This window comes from Cyrtonyx montezumae, unplaced genomic scaffold, assembly GCF_038088225.1.
Source record: "Cyrtonyx montezumae isolate F1298 unplaced genomic scaffold, pur_monq_1.0 scaffold_10, whole genome shotgun sequence".
Classification (NCBI taxonomy): domain Eukaryota; kingdom Metazoa; phylum Chordata; class Aves; order Galliformes; family Odontophoridae; genus Cyrtonyx; species Cyrtonyx montezumae.
The window spans coordinates 44,789,978-44,813,489 of NW_027071826.1; the positions used below are offsets into that span (position 1 = coordinate 44,789,978).

A 23,512-nucleotide genomic window follows, 5' to 3' on the forward strand; every position below is an offset into this window, starting at 1 on the left:
AAAGCACTCATAAAGATACTTACGTTTTTGTTCTCCTTTTCTCCCCTCCACTAATAATGCCTTTCCCCATACCAGTGATAACTCCACAATCTTACACTTTAGTGTAGTTATCTCACAGACCACCCAGCTGTCACCAAGCGCATTAACTTGTAGTTATCCATACAGAATTTCTTTTGATGTTTCTGCACTCATGGGGATCTTCTGCAACTTTTAGGTGTTACCTTCAGTCTTTACTCCCCAGCTACTTTGTCTCATCAGCAAATTTTGACCCCTTCGTTACCTTTTCCCTTTTCAGTATTGTTTTATAAATGTGTCAGGTAGAATAAGTGCACATTCCTTTCTGGGATTTGGCTGTGTAATTTTTTCCCCTTGTCTTTTAACCAGTTATTTACCTATGTGAGAATGCCCTTTGGAGTTCTAGTGGAGAGATGCAAACATTACACTTTTTTACCTGCTTCCATGTTTATATCCAAATATTTGCTTATCTTGTTTTTTTTTGTTGTTATGTTTTAAATGTTGCACAAATGTGATTACTAGCTTTATTTTATTTGGGCAGTTTTAACTCCAGAGTAAACAAATGCTCTACCAGAGTACTCAATCTAAAACACAAGTGTTTCCTTATGGGCAGAGCTGTACTGCTGTAAAACTGTCATGTTGAATACATCCAAAAAGTATGGAGGTGTTATTATTTTGGATTACACAGGGTTGTTTGGGTCTAGATTAGGCTGAGTGGGAATGGATTGAAGAAAACGACGATATGCCAACCTCTAAAACTGCAAATCTTGATGTGAATATTTTAGACATCTTCTCTAAATAGGGTCAGCACTCTTGTTTAATGTAATTCCACACTGTACATTATCTCCTTTTGCGTGTTCGCTATTTATGTCATCGCAATGTGAAAGGCTTTGGCTTTCAGGACAAATGTATTTTTTAAATTTATTTTTTAAAAGAAAACACTGGGAAGAATGCATTCAAAATGGTTAGGGGAGAAAGAAATTTCCTTACTGTCTATTTCATCCAGTGGAATCTGGCCAAATATCTGAAGGTAGGGACGGTAAAGCACTCTTCTGAATATCCACTCCACTCGGCTGTCATCAGGGTGAAGCAGAGCTTGAGTTGTCACACCATAGGCAATGAGCCATACACTCAAGAAAAACAGAAAGAAGAAAACATCTTTCATCTAAAAGAGGGAAAGGGAGGAAGATTAGGAGGGCAGGTGATTGCAGCAGTATTTTCAAAGAACAGTAGTTGTTCAGCATGAAAACTGTTCAAATAATTCTTTCTTTTCAAGCTTGCTTAGGCTTAAGGAGGTTGACTTTGATGCTGTTTCACACATAATTCCCTTCCTGAGCTAATATGGTTCTTGGTCGGTGAACAGCATTATTCTTTGTTAGCTCATTTAGATAAAGGCATGTTTTAATTCAAAACCTTGCTCTTCAATCACGTAACGTTTAAAAAATGAAGGATTTTCTCTTTTAAATGAATGCCTTTCAAATGTAGATTTTCTGTGAGATCTCGTAGTACCGTTGAATTACAAGAAGTCTGCTGTTAGCAGCGAATCTTGGCTGACAGTGCTCTTTGATAAATTCTGAACCACTCATACAGCAAACACTGAAGATTAGAAGGATCAGGTAGCTAAGTAATGCATTTGAGGGATTCTTTCCAGGGCTTCCTGCTTTTAAACATTGTGCTTCTCTACAGAAGCAGAGTAATTGAATCCTAAAACACTTACTTAAAAAAAAAATTGAATATGTATTTCAAGTGCAATAATTTTTCCCCAGTGGAAGAAGAACACTTCATCCTCTTTCCATCTAATCTAACAGAGTTCATTAGGGGCTGTAGGTTCATTTCAATTAGAGTACAGGATTGCAGTTACCCGGATGCATAAGTATTTCAGACCTCCAGGAGGTAACTGTAAGTCCCGTTAAGAAACAGAATATCTGTGGCAAGCAAAGTGTAGTTGATGTCTCTGTAACTTTTATCAAACTACTTTGTCTTCTGGATGATGCCAGATTTGTCAGTGCTACAGGCCTGTAACAGCATCATAACTGGGAAAGCAGAGGTTTGTCTGGAAGTGCTCTTTTCTGGTCTTTCTGTGAGCTGTCATTGTTCTGGCATCAATCTGTCATTTTAACAGTTGCTAGGCTTGTTTCAGCGATTCTGTAACAAGTGTAAGGGGAAAGAGAATAAAACACAATCTTGGTTTGCTTTCCTGTTTAAGAGAAATGATCTTGCTCAAACCAATTTGATGAACATTTCAGCAAGTTTCTGTTTACTGAACTAAATTTCATTGTTCTTTTGTTTGATGTAAGGTTTGATATTGAACTGCCAGAGGTTTAAGGCATGGTGATGGTTTGGGTATGGGGAATATGAAAGCTCCTGTGTTAGTTTTGTCTAGGCTGCTGTTTGTTTCCTTATCTGTGTATGCTCTTAATCTGTAGTATTTCCTATAAATTCAGATGCTGATGTAGTAGATACATCACCATATTTGTTCAGGGTCATGGTTTAGCTTGGTATGTGGCCAGGAAGGGTTAGGAGCTGTAAATGTGCCTTGTTCTCTTATTGTAGAACTCTGCTAATGTGGTAAACCAGATAATGTACAAGAACAAATATTTATTTGCCATTTAGCCTTTTGCTACTCAAAGCAAATGTCACGCTGTGGTTCCAGTTATTGCATTTGTAGACAGATCCAAATAGCTTGACAGTTATGTTTATTCAATGTATAGGCTTGTTTAGACTGTTGGGCTTTTACTGAGCTCTGCTGTGAGTCACAAGGCAAATGTTTGTAGAATCTGTAATAGCATTTACAGTTAGATGAACTATTAATCGGTTATCATGAGCTAATTGGCCCGGAGGTTTAACGTGCTGAAATAAAAAGCTGTTTCAGTGTGTACCCCGTACCTAAGCACAGTAACCTTAGGTCTACTGTCTGATTTCCTGCAGGAGAGTGGAAATAAGTAAAATCTCTCATCAGCATCTTCCAACGCATGCTCGCAAGGTGCTAAATTTTCATTGTAGATTAGATTACAGGGTCCAAGAAAGAACAATGCCTGTGGGATTCTGTGCTTGCAACTATCCATTTTCACAGGTGTTTGTTTGGTTGTTTTTTTTTTCCACACTTCTTGCAAATAATGTAATCCATTTCCCCATGTAAAGAACTGCCAGTCAGTAAAGGCCCTGCCCTGCTGTAAATGGCCTGTGGCCTGTCTGAGGTCATTGCTCTGAATGCACACAGCTTATGAAATAGGAGGAAATGTTCATGTCTCTCGGATCAGGAGTTAGGGTGTCTGTGAAAGTCACAGGACTTCTGACTGGGGAGACTAAAGGGTAAATGATACAAGGTATAAGGATTAGTATGTTAAGGCCAACTTAACACAGTACAAAGTTCTTCTGTAGGATTTGTTTCAAACTTACTGCCTCTAATTTTCATGGTAAGTAAGGCAATTGTATGCAAAATATGAAGACACCTTATAAACTTCCTGTGAATAAGGAGATTTTTTTGTCACGGTTTTTTAGCAAGTACAGGTATTTGCATCTGAGAGAGACTGCACTTACCATCCTCTCCACAATTATTATCTTTGGTCCAAGTTGTCTGTGAATAGCAAAAATGTGTATAAGTCTGAGTGTAAACACCATAAAATCAATGGCAAGGATTGTACGGCCGGCTTGAAAAGTCGAATTCAGCATCCTGAAGAACAAATGAAAGATAATATCAGATCTCAGCAAGTACTACTGAGAAGTCTGTTCTCAAATATTACACTCAGCTTCCAGGTATTGTCAAATTAGGAAAGGGCAAGTGCTTCAGGCTTGTGGTTGCTTATGTCAAGGTCATTACAGTTGTCAGAAGAATGTAACACAATATATGTACTTTGTTGAGAAATGCCCAAAACATGGAGGGACTCTGATTTCCCAGTCTTGGCTTGGCTTCAAGAAGATACAAAGGGATAAATAAATAAAAGGATTATTTTGACTAAAAGTTCTTGCAAGAAAAGGACACCAGAGCTTCTCTGTACAAGTGTTTGAATATTCAGATCAGGTTTTTGTGGTCTGTGGAACAACATCTGCAGTTCAATAGAAATTTAGAGGCTCTTGCTGCAGCAAATGTAGCTTAAAACTCATAAAAATAAATGTCATAGCCTGCCCTCACTGTCCTATCACCTGGCATATGTAGCATATGCCCATAATCCTGATGCTGAGCGTGGAAAATGGGTATATATACCTGCAGGTTACCCCGATTATGAAGAGGAAGATAGTCACCATATCACATTTATTCCAGTTATCTTCTACATACAATTTAAACTTTTTCATTAAATTTGTGTCTTCATCTGTAAAGAAACTCTGAAAAAGAGAAATGGTCGTTGGTAGTGATCATTTTCAAGTTTCACTATTTCAATGGGAATTTTGACATAATACCTGTTTCACATTTCTTTTCCATTGCAAAAAACCATCAAAAATTCTTAGTGTAGCATGGAAAAAAAAGGAAAAGCTTGTAAACAAGCTCAGTTTACTATTTTAAGTGCACACAGACAAAAACCCCAACTTTTTAATCTTGTGGTGTAGACCTAATAATTTTTTAGGCCTGATTAAACACTTTTTCAGCATCCAGGCTGTTAAAAAATAACAAACATCCTTTCAGCGTTTATTTTCTAGATATTTCTATATAAACAGCATATTTGATTATCTAGATAAAGAGCTGTCTTAACTGACTAACAGCCTGGCATTCTCCTTGTTTTATATATTTATAGTGAAATATTTGATACAAATATTGTGTACTATTTATGGACTTTCTAAACAACTTCAAATAATTTATAACAGAGACCCCCTTTGCTGTCCCTGTTGCTTAAATTACAAATACCCATTCTTCTTGAATAAGTGTTTATAACTGTTTTTCAGTCTAAAGAGGATAGCAAGGATAGCTTTATGTACCCATAATTGGCAGCACGCTAGCACCATTGTTTATGTGTTATTTTGGTTGCTGGACTGAGGAGTGCTCTGCTGCACTTCCAGGTGCAGACTATGGCTTCCAATGTATATTAATTGTGGGAGGGGGATTTAGACCTGGGGAGTGAAACTAGGCAGATGCTTTGCAAAGCGAAGGACACCTGAGTCTTAGCAGCCCACTTCATTATTGGCTGCAGCTGAAGCACTCTGGAAAAACAGAGGAGTAGATACAGGTTCATGTGGAGGGGGAAGAGGTTGGTTTGTGAGAGAGAATGTTTTGGGTAAGGTAAGATTTGTATTGCTTTTCTATGCAGTGCTGCACTTGACAGTTGAAATCTTCAAGCTTGCACAGTTACCCATATTGTAAATTGATTCAAAACGTTATTTCAAAGTTAATTGTAATACTGCTGAGGTGCTGTATGTTACTGACCTGTCGGATTTCTTCCAAGACCAGAGTAAAAACCCAGAAGTAAAGTATAATTTCTTTAACAGATGGACCTTCAGGTGGAGGTGGCTTAAAATCCAGTAAAAGGACATAAGTAAATAGAAAGAGAAAAGCAAAATACATAATAACGTTTCCCATGAATACAGTTACGGGGGCACTCCAGAATTTTTTCCACCGAGTAAACGTGAATGTTGCCCACGCTGTACTTTCAGAAGGATTCTGCTTTTCTAATTTACCACTTCTGCAAAACAGAAAGAACACAGGCTTGGTTGACAATCTCCTAAAATTAGTTCATGGGAATAGCCTCAGCATTGTTCTATATAATTTTTTTTTTTAAGATAGCAACAGATGCTGGTGGGGGCGAGGCTGTGGGGTTCAGAGCAGTTGCACTGTAGTAGCAGGAATGCTTCAAGTCAAAAAGGTTCTGAAAAACAAAGTCCCAGCAGATTTTAATGTGTAACCTTGTTATTTCGGTTGTACTGCATTAATCTGATTTGCAGCTTCAGTCTGCTGCTACGTGTAATACAGTGTGTGAATACCCAAGAAGGAGGAGCGGGTGGGCGTTTGGCTAGTTGCATCCCATCCAAAATAATAGGCAAGAATGTCATTTGGTCTGTGTGTCATTGTTGCAATAAATTTTAGAAGTTCTTGCTATTGCTGTAACTGCTTGAACAATCACTCCTTTTGACCTAGACTCAAAAGTGCTGAATCACATACTAAGTATGTGTTTTTGACTAGCCTTGCTGCAGCCTGAGAGAGCTACTGAAGGAATTCTGCAGTTTGCATAACTATGGGCGCTGGCATCTTGCCAGTCATGATTAAGTTAAACTGGAGAAAGGTCACCAGAGAGGCCTTTTAATTAATTATTCATTAAGGTAGTCTTTGACTATTGTGCAATGCACGGGTTCTCTGGTAACTGAAGGAAAACTTGACCTGTGGATCTGCAGTTGTTGTGGTGTTTTGGAATGTGAATGTGTGCTGGCAATAAAAACTATCCCCTGCAGAAAATGCATGTTTTGTATTGCTTGATAATCTGCTCTTAGTAAGGTTTTGTTTGCACATAAATTGCCTGCTAGGGATGGTATTGGATCTGCCAGTTGTGTGACTCTAACTCTGGAAGGAATGGTCTCTAACCAAAGATGTGCATGCTAGACTATGTTCTTGGTCTCACCTCACAAAAAAAACAAACAAAAAAAAACCAACGAAAAAAAACCCGAAGTGAAACAATCACTCTTCACATATATATATATTTTAATTTCCCCTGCTAATTATTACATATATTTATTGTAAGGAAAAGTTTCTCCTTGCATCTGGTCTCTTCTGTGTGCTGCCCTTTCCATTTATGACATTGTAAGACATATTCCCATGGCAACAGGCTAATATCATAAATGGGTAATTGCAGCTTTACTGTTAGATGCTGAAATAGATCTGGGAGGGAGAGAAGGAGCCCCTCTGTTAAATTAAATCTGTAAGATAATAGCAACTGGAATGCACAATAGTATGACCAAGAGCTATCAACCATGCTTCGCTCAGGCTATGAAAGGACTTTATGATATTATTTACAAATAGTCCCCAAGAGGCATATGCTTTTGCATCTATTTTACAGGTTAGAGAGGGAGTGAGAACTCGTGATTTTTTTCCAATATGCCAGCAGTTAAATGCCAGAGCTAAAAATACAAGCTAATAACTCGGTCCAGCACAAGGTACTGTGGATTGTTTCCTTGGTACTGTTATTCATGTATTTCTGAAGCTCTCTTCAAATCACTGAAAGCTAAATATTTAATACAAGTGGCTATATAAGCTCTTGTTAGCTGTAAAGAGAGCTTTGTACTAATCAGAAGTTTTCCTGCCCCTATCCAAGTCCTCAGGTTTTGGTGATGAACGTTTGCTAGAAGTAAAGGTTGCAATTCAGGAATTTTGTATTGTGCATCTATGGGTGCTCACGAGCAACTGCCAACATCTTTTTGCTTTGACCCTTGTTTCTTTTATGCTTCCTCTGAAATATGTCTGTTATGCTCCTGGTCTCTCGGGGTCTATTTTTTTAAGATGTAAATGAAGAGTCCTCCTAGCTTGGTGGGAAGCTAACTATATAAATTCACAGGTACTGATGTTTGCAAATATTGCTGTTGTTGCCATTGTAGCACAGTATACAGCGATGCACTCAAGGGTTAGCTGCGGACCTTCTCCCTGCTTGGTTCAGTAAGCCTATCAGGGATTATTGTTCCTAAGTCCGTTGTGTGTCAGCCAGTGCCAGCTGAAGGGAATCTCAGGAATGCCTTCTGATTGCCTGGATATTGATCAGATTCCTTGTGCTGTAGAAATGACCTGCTCACAAGAAGTAAAGTTGTCTCCTTAAATACCGAGCTATATCTGTTTCGCTTCTATATTCATTTTACCGAACGCAGCTACAGAAATCAGAGGGAACAACATTTTCTGATGAGTAGTGACTTCCTTGGTCTTTCAGTTGTTCCTTACATCTTTGGCTGGTCATTCATCCACGAGAAGAGACCTGTTCTCTGTAGTCAAAAAGCATCATGTTAAGTGATTGTTTTGAACTTACCTGTATTCTTCCTTAGAAAGAAACAAAGTTCTTTCTGTATCTAAACTGTCCAGCTCTTTAAAGGGCTCTGGCTCATTCTTTGCTTGTTTTTCCTCACTGTAAGGAAATAAACTCATTAGTTGAAAGGTACCAGTTAGCAACTGTTAACTACTGAACTGGCTTTCCTACAGAGCTGTGAGCATGAACTCATCTTGGACTCACTCCACTGAGAAGCTACCTCAAATACACATAATCCTTAGCACTGTGTGTTCTGATTATTTGAAAGCTGAAGTCAGCCACAAGATTCAGTATGGAAATGATAATCAGCGTGTGATCCATAAGAGTGGTGCAAGATGCTCATTTTCCTCAAAACTGAAAGGAAAGAGTTTAAGTAGAAGTAGACCACTCAGTCAGTGCTGGAAGATATGTCCATGTTCCAGTCCTAGCCATACTTAGTAGCACTTAAGACAGGAAATGCCAGAAGCATTAGGGAACATGATGTTAATTATTGTATTTTTAGTGGAAAATAAGTTCCATAGAATACTGATTTGGTTAATAGTGGTGCAGTTCTTTTGTTGACCTTCTAAGACAATATTATTATCTTTATTCCTTACATGAGAAACTTCTGTTTGGATACTTATCTCTTTCACTTAAATGTTTGTTTGTACCTGAATGCTATTAAATTTGTGTAGATTAGGAAGGGACACCAGAATCCACATATTAACTTCAGGATCTGTGTGTTTGTGGACATGTCTCCCCACCATATTTTTGTTAGGAAGGCCTGAAATTGAAGAAACAAGAAGTAGCTTTAGCATCACAAAAACATATACGCAGATCAAGTGCACTTATGCTCTGTGCCCTCCTCAGGCAGCAAAGATTAGGCATTGCTCTTAAAAAGTATACAGGCATTTTGCATGTCATTCTGCAGTTGTTTCTTAGTATGCAGAGAGCTATGAGAGGACAGTGGAAAGGAACTGTAATTCAAGTGGAGGTAAGGACCATTTCTACTGAGGAAGTGTAAGTCAGCCACTGGGAGCTAAAAGCATCATCCCTCTTAATTTAGTTTTGTGTATGAGGACAGAACTCAGGTTGTGGGAGCAAAACAGAATGGTAATTTGATTTAACTTTTATCAGTGAGCTTCTCTGAATCTGAACAAGCTCTTATAGGGAGATACCTTATGTCCTTAAGTTTCATTATGCTTCAGGCAGATTTTAAGTGCTTTCCTGATGGTTCTGTGATCAATAGAGGAAAAAGCACAGGATAGGCTGAGGATTAAACCTTCTCTTCAGCCCACTCGGGGCTAGCTGGATGAAGGAGGGAAAGATGTTGCTTTGTCAAGTATGTGGCATGACATCCTCTTTGACCTGGTGCTTATGAAGAGGGCAGATGTTTCACTGTGAAGGCTGTAACTGAGAATAATGTGTTTCAAGGGGTCATTTGGTTACTTGTAGTATCCTCTTTCCTGTCTACATCGTGCTTGAAGTCCCTAGGGAGTGGAGATTGTAGGAGAAGCATCAGTAGATGTTACCTGGACACCATCATGTGCAAAGAAAGATTTTGCATCTGCTTCTGTAGCCAGGTGAAGGCAGGTGGTTTTGCTCCAGTACTGATTTTTCCTCACCAGGAGAGAAAATGCTCTTTCCTCACTGTTGTGGTAACATTCACTGAACAGCTCTGTCAAATGAAGGAAATGTAGACAAATGTATCTTGCTATTTAAAGACAGAAAACAAATGTGAGACAAGAGACTGATGTGTTTAGGGTGCTACTTGGTTGCACTGCCAGATACATCTTCTGTCCTGAAGACTTCTGGGAGGCTGCAATAGTAAAAATAATAATAATAATAGCTAAGATGAGGTGGGTGGGAGTGAGGACCAATTCTGTTTGTGAGAATGACTCTGCGGAGGGCACATGTAACAGGTTTGCATTGGTAGGGGGAGAAAAAAAAGAAATCACAGGAATTGTTGTAATTTTGAAATTCCCACTGCTCTCAGAAAGGTATGATGAAGACATGCCTTGGAAACTTATCAGTATATATTATATAGTTCCTCGTCTGTCGCTGCTTTGTGCAGACTAGACAGTACTGAGCAAAAACAGATCTCATGGGAGGTCTGTCATCACTTTAAGGGATGGGTTGCCACACTGCTCCTTTTCCCCTGAGTACACTACAGAAAAGGAGCAGCTTGGGTTTTACTTGTGGACAATAGATACTTTAAGACATTGACATAAAATAGTACTAGACTTGGTAGTATGTTGTGGCATAGATCTACGTCGAGATGCTGGCTCTAGAGTTCAGCATCTCTGATAAATGATACAGAAAGTCAAGGTTTTCTCATTAGACAAAATATGAATTCTTGTGTCTGCTTCATTCTGATTCTTTAAGCATCTCAGTACCCTTCCTAGGCTAGCGTATGATTTGATGTTACTCTGTGAAGGCTGGAGAAGGGTCAAGTTCACCTAAAAAAGCTGATACAGTCTTCTGCCGTTGACATGGTATTTACCATTTTAAAAGTGTTTGTTCTACTCAGCAATGCCAGTATTGTCTGGGCCAGATATGGAAATTGCAGATCTGACCTAATGCTTACCAAAGCCAAGGAAACAGACTGCTGTGTATTGGATTAGGCCATCTAATTCCATGACTAAATTGCTGGAGTCTTGTAATTATTTGAAACCCTTATCTTTTCTAAATAATAATGGTCCTATGAAAGGAGGGTAAAATGTGTTTAAATAATGCAGCAATGTCTGCATGAGCCATCAGCAGCTTGACGTACTAACTGTAAGAGGAAAAAGCTGCTGCCTTTCTACATGAGATGTATTCTAAAGCTCTCAGTACACTGCAGCATTACCTTCAGGTAGAAATTGGACTGTTGTCAGATCGGCAAACATCTGTTTTTGACCAAATGGAGGGGGAGAGGGCTTCACGTTCCAGCACTGCAGATGCCTAAATGTTGCAGGGACAGGCAGCTTGTCTGCTGTTAAGCCAGTCTGAACCTCTCATGGAGTTTTGCAGTGGAGTGAGCTCTCTTTTAGGTGAGGTAATCTCAAATTATTTTTAGCAGCAAAGACAACCCTTAAAATTTGTTTCTCTAGTGTCCCTTAGAGAATAAGCTTGATATTGCAGGAAAACCAGATTGCTCTGAGCTTGGAATTGTTCCAGTCCTTCCATCTTGCCCATCGCTGTAATACACCTTGTTCTGAAGTACCAGCATGCAAGGGAGAGCTTTTTCTGTGCAGCCCATGGTTTTGTCAGTTTCAGGACACTGTCTCTTTTCCAGAATGAACATTTGGAGTGTTTTAAGCTATACTTCTGTAGCATTTGAATGTTTGAGACTGGCTGTGTTGCAAGTCTGTTCCATTATTCATGTCCATTAACCTTTCACAACTTCAAGAGTGTTTGGTTTTTCCCCCCCCACTTTCAGGTCTTCCAGTAGCAGTTCCCTCTGAAATTTGTTATGCTGTTAAAAGCTGCTGTAACTTACCAACAGCGAGCTGCTCGTATTTGGCCTCTTTCATTACACGTGCTACTTCTGTCTTTGTCTCCAGGCGGGACATCTCCCTTAGGATCTTACAGGCTGCCAGAGCTGAAGCTACACCCTCCTGACCCTGTAAAAAAATGTGCAGGAGCAGTCACACACTGAAGGGCATTTGTGAAATAGAAAAACTGAACTATTGAATGCACGTAACAAAATTCATATATGCCTCCTCTTGGAAGAATCATCCTTAAAATACACACTTGGAAGTTTAAAATGTGTATAGAAATTGTAGTTTTGATACATGAGTGTCCAAAGCCATGTATTGGTATGCCTTGTACTTTATAAGGCTAGTGATTTCTGGATATGCTTGACCTTAGATGGGTCTGATTTGGGGTAGCAGTCAAGGACTTGGTGAAGAATGGTAATGGAAGTAGAGCAAAGCATTCTCATGCTGCTGAGTTTCCTCAGACATGACTGTACTGAGACCCTGCGTAAGGATACATGTGAACAGAGGGCACACAGCTGGCAGGGGCACAACAGAAGCACGCAGCAGAGAATTGTCTTCTGGTAATGGAGCTCCACAAATGCAAGGCACACCAAGGTACAGATGTGTCTGCGTGCACACACAGCTCACTGGCTGAAGAGCTTTGCTGCTGTTTGTCACCCTCCCCATGACCCCCCCCTGTGCCAGATGCAGCTCAGACAGAGCCTCATAGCTGAGTCGAGTCTCTGTGGAGTGAGAGAGAGAGAGGAGATGGAAACTGTAGCATTGCACGAGACAGAGCCTCAGCTGTGGAAGAGTGCAAAACAGGAGCCAATTATGCCAGTTTGAAGCTCAGCCCCTGGGACTGTGATGCTCTTGTTCCTTAGACGTTCGGCAAATAAGCTGAAGATGCTCAACTGCGCCATCCTCCCTCTAAAGCAAAACTGAACAATTGACCTATTGAGGAGGGAACAAAATCCGAGGCTCAGTGGTGAGTCATCAGCAGCAAGGAAGGCAAGGGTCAGCTCTGCAGCTGAAGTTAATCAGCAGTGTTTCAGGCTGTACTGATTTACACCTGCTGCTGCTGCTCTCTGCCAAGCCCTCTGGCCCCTGCTGGCATGAGACGAGCTGAGATGAAGGGCCCTATAAATGTGCACCCAGTACTATCGAAACAAACCTACCTGTCATCTAAGCTTCAAGGCTGAGCAAAGATCAGCTCATAAGCATGAGATAAGAAAATGTTTTACCTGAAAGAACTATGGCTTGATGCTTACCATAGCCCAGAAATAGTTCGCCATCTTGTGCCGGTTTTGAAGTACTGCCCATACAAACAAATCCCTCCAAGGCTTTTCACTTTTCTGGTTCATATCCAAGGGCCCAGGTAATTGCTTTGTATTCGTTTTATCCTGAAATATGGTTTTCAGACATTAAAACCTGCTTTGCAGTCTCATTCCATGCAAGTGACATGGTGTAACCAGCCCTTGGCCCTGCCAGCCACTTCAGTCTTTTTTTCTTCCCTGTAGGTCTGAGAGGTAATTAATTCACTCTGCACTGAATCAAAGGATTGTTGTGTCCATGACATAACTCAATATGTGTGAGAACTTTCTGGATGAGACCACTACTCCGTTGAAGTCAATGGCAATGCTCTCATTGACTTTATTAAGGCCAGGATTTCGCTGCTGGTGTGTAATGTCATACAACACAGACCTATGATTAACTAATCTGAGTTGGCCTACGTTTATATCAGATTCTGCTCAACTGCCACGGAAACTGCGGTTTCAGAGAAAGGGGAACAAAAAGCATTTTATTTAACCAGGAATAAGTCTCTCAAGGCTCTTGTACACGGCAAGAATAGGACGTATCAATGCCTTCTTTCTAGTTTTTCTTTTGAGTCCTTTGAAAAACCTCTCCGTCATGCAGGGAGTATTTTAAGTGGAACACCACTTATTCCTTTAGTGGTTGATAAAACCCTCTCCAGAGGAAGTACGGCAACTTATGTCAAGTGCTGAGTTTTATGTAAATGCTAATATTGCCTTTATAGCAACTGATAGGGATTCTACTCAAATTTACAGTAATGTTTTGGGTTCTTTTTCACTACCTTCTCTTCCTCCCTTTTTTCCAGTCTGTAGTGAGCTAGTTAATCTACTAAACTGTGTTGAAAACTAGGACGTATAATTCAGCAGCAGCACTGTTATCCCACTACAGTGATATTCTTCCTGTTGCCGGCATTACTGAGATTGGGTTGTTGGTGGCAACTATAAAAATAAACTTCTAAAGGGGGTAAAAAGAAGAAATTAGGCAGTATAATCTTTTATCTAACATGGGCCTTATTTACATCACTTGGTTTTAGGTCACTTACTGCCAAATCCCATGAAGGCAAGATTGGAGTGGCATTTCTTTTTTGTCTAATTGTCTGTTCTTGTAAATAAGGAAATCCTGCTTAGGCTCAAACTTTGAAGTTTTTAATACTACTGATTAATTTAGCGAAGCTTTATTAAAGAAAAAATGATTTAAATTCTCAAATTATTCTTTATTCTGGAATTCTAAGAGTTTTGAGAATCGAGCCTTGCAAATATCAGAAGTTTTAATGGCTCAGTTACTCTAAAACTTTGATCTTTACCAAGCTTCCCTATACCTCTGTTTGGAAATCAGTTTGTGTATTTTCAATTCCTTTTATAAGTACTTTGGTACTTCTGAGTTTTAATATGTTATGTATTCTGAAAAAATAATAATTAAAAATATATCTAATGCAAAAATGCACAGAGTTCACTATAGACATTCCACATTATAATTCTCTTCTATCTTATATCAATAACAACTGTTCTTATTTTTTGCTGTGTTAAGCCACTCAATTATAACAACCTGAAGTCAAACATCGCATACAGCACAACACTGAATATCCAGTCTGCTTCTATACAGTAAAAATCTGTGAATAGTTTTACTATTAGGTTACCATTTTCAGTGTTCAGCTTACAAAAACTGAGCAGGCTTGGAACTGGGACTGAAAACAGCCAACACTTTCATCTTCCTAGATACTTTTTTTTGAGTGTTTATGCTTGAAATTCTGTATAAGAACTGGAGAATACTGTTTTGTGTCTAATTAGTCCTTAGCAAACCTGAATTTATTGTATGAAAGAATAATGAATAAGTTCTTACATGTGCGATACTAATCTGCTTTGGAGGTATTTAAGGAACGTTTAGATGTTGTGTTGAGGAGCATGGTTTAGAGAGCTCTATTGGTGATATGTGGATAGTTGGACTGGGTGATCTTGTAGGTCTTTTCCAACTTTGATTCTGTGATTCCATGTGCAAGGTGTTGGAATGAGGAATGGTCTATGAGAAGTGCAGTATGTGAGTATGACACGCAAACCTTTGCAGAATACCTGGATTGGGAGCTATTTTTTAATTCTCACTCAAGGTCCTGTAAAGCCTTAAAACACCCCATGACAGAATGGGAGAAAGAGGTATTGTAACCTGTATTTCAGAAATTCCATTCTTACACTTTTTAGTCTTTGAAAATTAAAAGATCAGTCCATATTTAGTGGTAATAATGAGCAACAGAGGTGTCTGTTTCTGATATCTGCCATTTTGTTCCTTGTCCCACCCCCAAAGACAAGACCTGGTCAAAATTCTTTGAAGTGTAAACTGTAGAGGAACAGATTTATGAAGGAAAGTTGCAACTCACTGATCTATTTTTGCTTCCATGTCTGACGTCTTGATAGAAACCTTTACAAGCATCATGGAGAAAATCCTTGAGAACTTTAGCAACTTCACAGAGAGTGAAGAGTGGGGAGATCTCCTTTTGCTGTTGACCAGTGAGCCCTGTCACTGTCAGCTTGCTTTCCTCATGTTTCTTCAACAGAAGTTCGTAGAGGAGGCATTTTTGCGAAATGGAACAGTAGAGTCTCTGCAGACGACTGTATGTCAGGAATTCAGATATGTTGGCCCCATTGTCAATAAATAACTTTACAAATTCTGGTTTGTCGTTGACCAGAGCATCCATCATCACTTCCTCCAGGTCACAGGACTAGATTGAAGGAAGGGAAAGAAGAAAAAATGAAATGGTTTTGGAGATCATGACTGATGGATGAGGAGGAGCAAAAAATGTGCACATCCTAATGATAAATTTTACTTTCCACCAAGTTAACAGTGGGTACAATGGGAAAGACACTTTCTATATGGTTCTACCTCTCTATGTAAGCATTAATGTTAGAATGTTAATGTTATCATTTAGGGGACACCAGACAGACAACCTAAGCAAAGGATACTATGGCTGCCTGACTTTTTAGTGAGGAATTGAGGTAGTGCTGAAAACTGAAATCTTCTGTCAGGATGTTTGTGTCTTGCACCTGTTGAATTACAAAGCAATAGGCCTCTAAGGCAACAAAACCACGTACCTTCCATTCCACATCACCATTGAATATTTCACTTTTAGCTATGTCCACTCTGTTCCAGGCCACTGCCAACTTGAGTTCATCCAGATATTCCTGAGCATCCTGACTGTGACTTTTGCATGCTAGAAAAAAAAGAGAATGCAAATGAACTCAGTACTTTATGCTAGTTACATTTAATTTAATATGCCACTGATAATTTGATTTACAAAATGAACTCTCATTCAGTTATTGCAGTTTTGTGGGATGCTTAAACAGGAAACCTGCATAGATATTTTTTCTCTTAACTTAAACAGTAATCTAAAAGCTTTTATGTATTTTTTTTTCAGGAATTTTGGTGGCTAAATTTATCTATTGAAACACTGAGTTAAAATGTCCAGGATTTTTTTGCCTGATTTGCAAAAAAATTGTGGGTAGGACTATTGTTTCTCATCTTGTTTTAATTAGCACATCAAGATTAGGATATCATTTCTCTGTGCGAAAATTAGGCCAGTCTAACACAGTTTGAAGTGGCTGGCAGAACAAGTAATGTAGTTTGGAAGATAAAGTGAAAGGTTTTAAAGAACCTAATAGTTTCTCAAACTGAGGTGATTCACGTCTGCTTGTGTTTTCTGTTTTTGTTTTTCATCGCTTGTAAGTGGAATAACTTAGAGCATATTTCAGTTCTCCTATAGCCTCTACTTTTAAGAGAAGCAAATATTGAAATAAAGGCCTGATTATAACAGTACTGCACAACAGAATGAGATTAAAAAGCAACTACTAGCTTAATGCAAGGTTCAGGAGATATAATTGCCAGTTACTTTGTCAATGAACAAGCAGAGCAACCCTGCATCAGAAATGAAATCTTATTCAGCAGCCATCTGAACTTGCTCTGGACAAGTCTAAAATACATTTATGGCACAGAGAAATCCAATAATACAAGTATTGCACTTATTATCCTTACCTTTTACTAAAGCTTTTAGAATGACTGTGTCTAGTTCTGAATCGTCTTGCTCAAAGTTGTGCAGAGTCAGAAGATGTTGGTGTGAAATAATGTTCTGAATCTATTGGGAGTTGGAAGGAAAATCATTTAGCACACTGGCCTACTGCTAAATGTTAGTGCCTAAGAGCTCAGTGTAGATCAGTCATACAGCTTTTTCCCAAGGAACTTACATTCTAAATGTAAAGCTGAGGTTTGGCAAGAAGACAAACATTAGCTTCCCATATGAAAAGATCCTAGGGCATGGAGGGAGTTACTTATCTTTTCTGACATCACATAGCATGTATGATAGGAAGAACAGAACTTGGGTATGCTGAGAACTAGAGCAGTGCTTGAACTAAAAGGTCCTAAACTCTCATTCTTATTTGACTTGTGACAAGCACACAACTAATTCTGCTTTTCCTCTTCCTTCATTGATATTACTATTTTATTCTCAGATTTGTTTATGTACAAGCGTGTTTTGAGTAAAAGTTGTGCAATACTGGTGCTCTCCTTCTCCCTCTTTGAGTTTTGTTTCTTACAGTGCAGCTGAACTGGGTCTGTGTGAGCATCTGGCAGTGTTATTTTTTGATGCCCTTCCATCTCCTTGTGGTAGCAGTTTGACAAAGTTCTCACTAACGGAATTAGCATGTGGAATTTTAAAGCTAAGATTTACAGCAGGGACTGCAAAGAATAAATAGTGGGTCAGGTTCTGTGGACTTCAGTTGTCTCACTCGGGCACGCAGGGCTTTTCCATCACCACATTATGACAACATCTAAGTGGTGGGTTTCTATGTTTCTTAAACGTTTATGTAATGGTTTAATTCCACTGTCTTAAAATCTCTTTTGTTTTGTCTTTCTTTTTTAAGAATACATACAACAAACAGTAGACAGGGTAACTTCTAAATGCCCTTTGTTCTCATTAATTTATTCATGCATGCCCACAATAAGTTTTCCACTTAACAGCTGTAGATTGTGAATTAGGTCTCTTCTGTCACAGCTGTACAAGCTTTGCAGCTGTGGAGGAGAAATAATGCTTCACGTTCCCCAGAAGGTCTGTGGGATTCTTGGGTGCTAGTTGTTACTTGAGGAAATAATTGAGAAAAGACAGAGCCCTTGTTCAGCTGAATCACTAGGACAAAGTAGTTTATATGATCAATTGAGCTCTTGATTTTAATGCTTGGGAGGTATTCTGTCACTAACATCAGAGCAATGGAGCATCCAAAACTTTCAGGCTATACCTTGTCAACCTGTGCTGACTGGACTACTGAAGCTAGAAATGGTAGGAGAGAACTTGTGAACATTGTGCATGTAATTAATCAAACACTGCATGCAGTTATCAGACATATGATCTCACTGTTGCTGTCCATTGGAGAACGTCCTTCCACAGGAAGCTTTCTGCAGGGAATTTCTCTTTAAATTGCTTTTCAACAGCTTCTGGCTTGATTTGCTGTGGCTCATCTATGAATGCGGCTAAGATGTCAGCTGTCCCTCCAGACCCTGCTAAGATGAGCCAGGGAGCTGAATTTTCCAAACCGATGCAAATTCTCTGTAGTTTAAAAAAGAAAATGTTTAGATTTCGTATATGGGAAGTAAGTCTTGCTCAAAGAAAAATCATTTGTTGCAAACTAAGAATAAATGCACACCCAAATCATATTTATTCTGGGTTCAATTCAGGTTCTAGGGATGTTTAAAAATGTTCTAGCAGATTGTTATAGACCCCTGACTATACTATTTTGCATGACACATCTGCTGAGGAGTTAAGCAACCCAATTTGAACAGGCAGTGCATAAAACCTTTAAGTCCATGTCTGTTTTCTTTTTTAATTCTTCCTCCCCCTCCCTTGCTCTTTTCCTACTGCAATTTGTGCTTTCAGTATGGCCAAGTATAAGAGCAGCACAAGACAGGAATTCTCAACAGGTTCTTGTGACTGCTAAACTTAGCTATACGTTCTGAAAATTGGGGATTTACTTGTGAGAACACAATGCTGAGCCACAGAAAAGGCATACTGAAGCACAACAGCTGCAAGAGTTGAAGGCTGCCAATTCCATTGTGCAATTAGAGTTGAGACAGTTGTTGGGAGAGAGGAAAGCAGAGGCTACGGTAGCATAGTTGCAATAACGACTAATTGTTTCCAGTTACTTCTTACTCTAAAGTTATGCAAGAAGATGATGAAACTCTAAGCGTTTCAATGCCACACACAGCAAGAGAATCAGAAGTGTTGTTGGTTTATTTATCTGTTTGTTTTAAAACACCTATTGTAGTCATTGGTGCGTATTGTCCCATTTGTCTTTAAAAAGTTGATATTATTAAAAAAAATAATTGGTTGTTTATTCTCTCCTGGCATATATGTGAACACAGGGCAGGTCCAAGTTTGGATCTCCAAGTCACTTTGTTCTCTAGAACTTTGAAAAGATGTATACATTCTGATGATCTTTCAACACTGAGGATACAGGAGCTGCTGCCATATTTAGGTTTTAGAAGGAAAGCTCAAGAAGTGACATTGTAGTTTAAGCAGTGGGATTTCTAAGACCAGAGTGTGTTCTAATCCATCTGACAAAGATGTGATGAGATGCAGTGACTGGAAACTGAGACTAAAAAATGTCGCCAGAAATGAGCTGTTATTCTTAAAGAAGAAATAGTTTACCAGGTTGTGTAACAGTTTCATCATTTATAACATTGAAACAGTGGTTAAATGTCTCTTTGAAGATATTCTTACATGAAAATAAATACTCTTCTGTATTATTAGGAAAAAAAAAAGTGGGCATTGATACAAAGCACCAGAATAAAATACCTTAAAAAGAAAAATAGAACTTAAAGAGTATCTTTTAGCCAACAAGTTCTGTATAGAACTCAATAAATAAATAAATAAAACATCCAAAATTGATTTTTTCATTGAAGAGGATGTGTGAATGTTAGCAGGCAACAGTCCAGTCTTCTGTCTTAAAGGTATTTTTTGCTCAGGGGAAGTAGGACACTATAATTTGTATGCAGCTTATCTAGCAAACCTGGCCTTGTATCTCTGTGGTGCTATGTGACAGTGGCAATCATCTCTCTGTTGCTGAACAGCACTGAATAATTAAGGCTTTTGTCTGTCATCTCAGTAATAGTATAATGTTTCAACTCTGCTAGATTGGAAACTAATTTTTGAGGATTTGTTCTGATTTTGGGTTTCCTCTTCCCACTGTGCTAGCTGGCAAGAAGCCCTAATGGTCTGCTGGTACCTTCTCAAAATGAAGTACTTCTCCCAAACAATTACTGTCAAATTTACTATTAACAGAATTTGGTTTATACGTGGTGTATAGATCAAAGTTTTGACTTCAATATAAAGCATCAATATGTGTATTTATCATCCAACAAGATTTTCCATTGTTTAATATTCAGTAGTTAATTTCTTCTTCTGAAGTAACAGCTTCTTACCTCAAGTGTGCCTGGTCTTCCGTTCACCAGCAAGCAAAGCACAGGGATCTCAATGCTGCCTGTTCCTGTGAAATAGGTGACTTAATTTAAAAGTAAACAAGCAAAAAGCCTTCACAAAACTAAAAACTATAGTGTTTCTGCTGTCCCCTTGAAAATACTTCTTCTGTTTTGTCCTGATTCAGTACAAAAACTTGAGCCTGAAGACTGCAGGAGAACGCAGAAGAAAGTGGTGGGGGAAGGGGGGGGTTAAATGGGGCTGCCTTAGGTGGCAGGACAAGGTTAAGTTTTTATAGAGAGGGAGCTGGCATTATTTTATATTCAGATGCAGTTAGAATTGGCAAGATGTCATTTTGTCTCGGGTGCTGAGGAATGTTGCCTCGTTCCTTGTATGCATGAACCTAGCACCAGCAGGAAGGTGAAGTGGAATTCTGGAGAAATGCACATGCACACACACCTAAACCACCTCAAAAAAAACCCCAAAAACAAAAAGCAGTGAGACTTACTACCAGGAGGCAGCCTGTGTGGACCAGTTAGGGTAAGATGAGTCAGATAAAAGTTGATAAGAACCCTGTGTTCTTCGTTTTTCTGCTTAAACAACATGAACTATCATTCACTACCATCTGTGTTGATTATCAATAACATATTGCATTTTCAGTTGTGCTAAACTTAAAAGAAATGCCAATGAAATATGACTTCTGTCATGGCCATGGGGGAAGAAGCAGTGTAGGCCTCCCTGCTGACAGCCATCCTCTCACAGGTTTTCACTTATTAGTAATTTCTGAATTTGGTAATAAAAATGACAGTAGATTGGCCTTTAAATAAGGTTCTGTCAAAACAGTAGCTTTGTGAAATGAATGCCTCTTACAGTTGGAAGATAAAAGGCTTTCAGTTCAAACAATTTTTTTGATGTTTCCCTCAATGTTTTGCAAACAGTATATGAATCACCAGTTACTACTGGTTGCAGCATCTGTTGTGGGATGCCTGCAAAGATAAGGTACAACCAAGCTGTAGGCTAGCTGTGCTTGGTATGTAACTTCATGTGCTTTAGTGAATGGCATAGTATTGCCATACCTCTTTATGGTGTTATTCTAGTTCCTGTTTGAAGATCCTGTGACTACAGGATCCTCAGAAAATACTTGTGGTTTCAAATCTTTTTTATTTTGAGTAGCTTTAGATTAAACTCAGCCTTTTTTTATGTGTGTGATGGGGAAATTCTTATGTTATGCTGGGGAAAGTGGGAAGTTCTTAAGTGCAAGAAATATTCTAAGGACTAACTTTCTTCTTAATCACTTGTAGATATTTTTAATAGAGAATTCTGCATGAGCTTAGAGTGCTTTGTTTTAGTAAAGTCAGAGTCTGCTGAAGTTGAGTATAAATGAGCTTCAATGAGTGATAATGATTTTGTTTATTGAAGATCTCACTGAACTTCCACTGTTCCAGGGAAATATTTGTCAAATGAATCAGCATTTTTTGACAGGAAATTATTCCACTGAGATTTGTTCAATCAAATTTGGTCTGCAAGAAGAAAGAGGCTTATTTCTAACTGTCAGCACTGAAACCTCAGCCTACCATTACAGTCCATGTGTGCTTTTTCCCACCTGAGACACTGGATTTGCATTCTTTGGGTGCATTCACACTCTCAGGTGCACCTGTGCAACTACAAGTTATGTAATTGAATATTCCATTGGTGCACAGAAGTGTGAATAAATGAGCTCTTTCTCTTCTATTGTAGCAGTGGCAGTACTGCAGGTTTTATAGAAACAGAAGGGGAAAGTAATCACATTATTGCTGAATTATTTTCATGGGTAGCCTAAGGAGGCCTATCCCAGTACTAATTTCTCATTGTAAACAAAGCTCACATAGGTTTAGATGGGCATTAGATGTATATTGTTTAAGCAGGATGAGATACTGAAACAAATATGGTTTAAAATTTTTCAGAGGGCTTTGGAACAGTTCTTTTTGTCCAGAGTGGGGACAATTCAAGACAATGTGTGAGAAAGGATGAAAGTATACAACAGCGAACATCTATTTCTTAAAGCCACTGGTTTAGGGCACTTAAAAGAGGATTTATTTTCCATTTGTTGCGTTTTAAGGCAATCTGGGCTGTACTTTGAAGGTCAGCTTTGAGTTATGTTTAAGGAGATACAATAAATATCAGGATTTCTGCTTCACAGAATTTTTTTTCCAACCTAAATCAGCTTTATTTTGCCTCTTACACAGAAACAGCTGTTTACTTGATCTTGCCTACACAGATGATAAACTGAGTACCAGATTTGTCTTTGATAAAGACAGAGACCCACAGGTATCCCTTTAACATCACTGTTGCTCAAGCTGACACATTCCTATAGTCCTACTTACCACCATACCCAGTGCGCTGTTCTGAAATGTGCTTTTCTAAGGTGAGACGTAGTTTAGTGGTTTCATCTGGCTCATCTGGTGCTACATGATCCACCAAAATAAAATGGGAATGATTGTGGTCCAGTGAATACAGCGGGCCTTGGGCGTTATCATCTGATTGATAATGTACTAGACTTCCATCCTAGAAATAAGAGGAGAGATGTTAAAGCTCTATACAAAGCACAGCCCTTGTATCCATGTGCCTTATCTCCATTTTTTCATGTAGTCTGTGCTTTGCAATATAGCACCATCTCAGGCACGTGAATAACCTCTATGAAAAGGATGCTGAAGAAGAAAATGTTCATCCTAAAAGGTGCCAGATTTGATGGAACTGAAAGCTGAAGTCCCTGAAGCTTTCCTCTCAGCCTCTATAAAATAGTATCACATTAATGATGATGTCTGGAATACAACAGGTATTCGTTCAGATGTTCTGGAAGAGTTTGTTAGGCAGATGGAAAGAACCATTAGACTTGATAATTGTGAGTGAAACCTTACTGTCTCAGGGGGCTAAAGTCTCTACTGGTATGAACAGTCAAACTTGTTCATTTCAGTTGTATTTTTGCCATGTGCATACAAGTATATAAGTTAGCTAGCTGTACAACCACATCAAATGAAATGCAGCTTGGCTTAGTTGACAAGATTATGTGAGGTCTAATGGTTATTCATAATTTGGAAACCTTATTCTAATAAGCAAGTGACAGATTTTAGAAGGTATAATCTATTTCTTTTAGTTTGGGCAAGAGGTGTCCCTGAAATTATTAATGAATTTTTATATTAAATAATTGGGTAAAACAGAACCCTTGTTTCAGTCTTCTGTTGTAAAGATTGCACAAATCATAGACAACTATACACACTTTTCAAGCTCTCCTTCTATAAAAATACCCCTTTCTTTCCCACTGCTGCATGTTCACTATGATATATTATTTCTAGCTGCAGGCCAGGTTGTAAATGCTGTGTTATTTTTCT

At 38.8% G+C, this 23,512-nt stretch overlaps 2 protein-coding genes across 3 annotated transcripts in view; one reads left to right on the top strand and one right to left on the bottom strand.

Moving 5' to 3' along the window:
- TSSC4 (tumor suppressing subtransferable candidate 4) overlaps nt 1-23,512 on the top strand; it is a 265,206-nt gene that overhangs the window by 13,407 nt on the left and 228,287 nt on the right. The window lies entirely within an intron of this gene.
- Nucleotides 1-23,512, bottom strand: part of TRPM5 (transient receptor potential cation channel subfamily M member 5) — a 35,434-nt gene that overhangs the window by 7,833 nt on the left and 4,089 nt on the right. Inside the window, exons 4-18 of one of the 2 annotated variants that reach the window (XM_065755199.1) lie at nt 22,508-22,688; nt 20,150-20,214; nt 18,087-18,278; nt 16,715-16,814; nt 15,778-15,896; nt 15,066-15,407; nt 12,655-12,786; nt 11,404-11,527; nt 9,455-9,600; nt 8,594-8,706; nt 7,947-8,042; nt 5,372-5,627; nt 4,220-4,338; nt 3,556-3,688; nt 1,006-1,180 (exon numbers count right to left, since the gene is read on the bottom strand). In XM_065755199.1, the coding sequence (XP_065611271.1) occupies nt 1,006-1,180; nt 3,556-3,688; nt 4,220-4,338; nt 5,372-5,627; nt 7,947-8,042; nt 8,594-8,706; nt 9,455-9,600; nt 11,404-11,527; nt 12,655-12,786; nt 15,066-15,407; nt 15,778-15,896; nt 16,715-16,814; nt 18,087-18,278; nt 20,150-20,214; nt 22,508-22,688 (2,293 nt within the window). The remainder of the gene's footprint in view (nt 1-1,005; nt 1,181-3,555; nt 3,689-4,219; nt 4,339-5,371; nt 5,628-7,946; nt 8,043-8,593; nt 8,707-9,454; nt 9,601-11,403; nt 11,528-12,654; nt 12,787-15,065; nt 15,408-15,777; nt 15,897-16,714; nt 16,815-18,086; nt 18,279-20,149; nt 20,215-22,507; nt 22,689-23,512) is intronic. The other variant, XM_065755200.1, reaches the window with a different exon arrangement.